At 34.0% G+C, this 1,392-nt stretch overlaps 1 protein-coding gene across 1 annotated transcript in view; it reads left to right on the top strand.

Moving 5' to 3' along the window:
* Positions 1–1,052: 1,052 nt before the first annotated feature.
* The window catches only part of LOC119426097 (adhesion G protein-coupled receptor B2), a gene marked incomplete at its 3' end in the record, with an annotated part of 5,533 nt that continues 5,193 nt past the window's right edge, over positions 1,053–1,392 (top strand). Inside the window, 2 exon segments of the mRNA XM_037693656.1 lie at positions 1,053–1,094; positions 1,248–1,265. Coding sequence (XP_037549584.1) covers positions 1,053–1,094; positions 1,248–1,265 — 60 coding nt within the window.

Here is a 1,392-nt window from a genome sequence, read left to right as displayed (position 1 = left end):
TATATATATATATATATATATATATATATAATTCATTTATTATTATTTATTTATTTATTTATTTATTTATTATTTACTTTATTTAGTTTGCTGAATTTGCAGCTCTGCTAATAACACTTGCATTTAATTGTATGTAAAGAAGCTGGCAACAAAACACATTCAATGCATTATCTCAAAAACATTTAGTCATCAAATATGACAACAAAAAAAAGCTGTATTCTTTCTAAAATCAAAATTTATAAAACAAAAAAAAAATCAAAATGTTCAGGTTTTAGTTTAAACAAATTTGTAAATGTTTAAAGTGTTTATTGTGTCAAAAATATTGACATTGCAAAACAATAGCAGTTATATCATCTGCAGCAGCATCATCATCATCAGCAGCAGCAGCATCAACAACAACAACAATAACAACAACAACATTATTATTGATAATTTGATATTAAAAAATATAAATAATTTGTTACACTTTTAATTGTCTCTTTAATTGCTGATATGTGACTTATCCATGCTGCTGATATCACATTGCTGATTATTCCATGCTGCTGTATTCATTCATATCCATCTACTCACCAGAAACTCATGTTCGGGCTGCTGTTAAATACACTGTATTCTTTTACATTAGTGTTTAGCGTTTATCTTAGATATTTTAGCCTATGTTGAGCATTTGATTAGTGTGAATCTTAGTGTATATTTTAGATCCTTTTATACTGTTCCTTTTTATACTTTATATTTTTGCTATATTTGGGTGTAACTGGGGCCTGGAGTACATAGTTTGGTTCCACTTCATGCACCACATGTGATTCGAATGACAATAAAAAACAAACAAACTTGAACTTGGAAGAGGTGGCACAGAGGTTAAAGGTAGGCATTAGATCAGAAGATCGTTGATCCAACTCCCCAGACTTACAACATAAAAATGTGGGTGGGAAAGGTGAAGCACCCACATCTGCCTCCACCTCATTTACCACACTCTGGGTACTTGAGCAAGGCCCTTAACCCCCACCATCTGCTCAGAAGACTGTGGAAGCTCAGTGGTCTGTGGTTGCGTCACAATGGGCGTCTGGCATAAAAACAAATGCCAAGTCATTGTCCAAGTCAGTTCGCTGTGCTGACCCCTGAAGAAAGAAAGAGACGGGGGGGGTGGGATAAAAAAATAAATACGTAGATAGATAGATAAATGTACATAGAAACATAAACTTTTATTAAACTGTCTGTTCTCTTTCGCTCTCTCTCTGTTGTTTCTCCAGGATCTGCTAGTCGTCGATGTATGCTGGATAATACCGGGGTTGCTTTCTGGGGTCCTCCGAGCTTCGCCAGATGCGTCTCACTTGATTATAGATATTTACGTTTATCTGTAAGTTTCCATTGATCAAAAAAGTCATAATAATCTCT

This window comes from Nematolebias whitei, chromosome 19, assembly GCF_014905685.2.
Source record: "Nematolebias whitei isolate Nwh7 chromosome 19, NemWhi1, whole genome shotgun sequence".
Classification (NCBI taxonomy): Eukaryota; Metazoa; Chordata; class Actinopteri; order Cyprinodontiformes; family Rivulidae; genus Nematolebias; species Nematolebias whitei.
The sequence above is the reverse complement of the archived record's forward strand: the minus strand, read 5'-3'. Positions and strand labels throughout refer to the sequence as shown.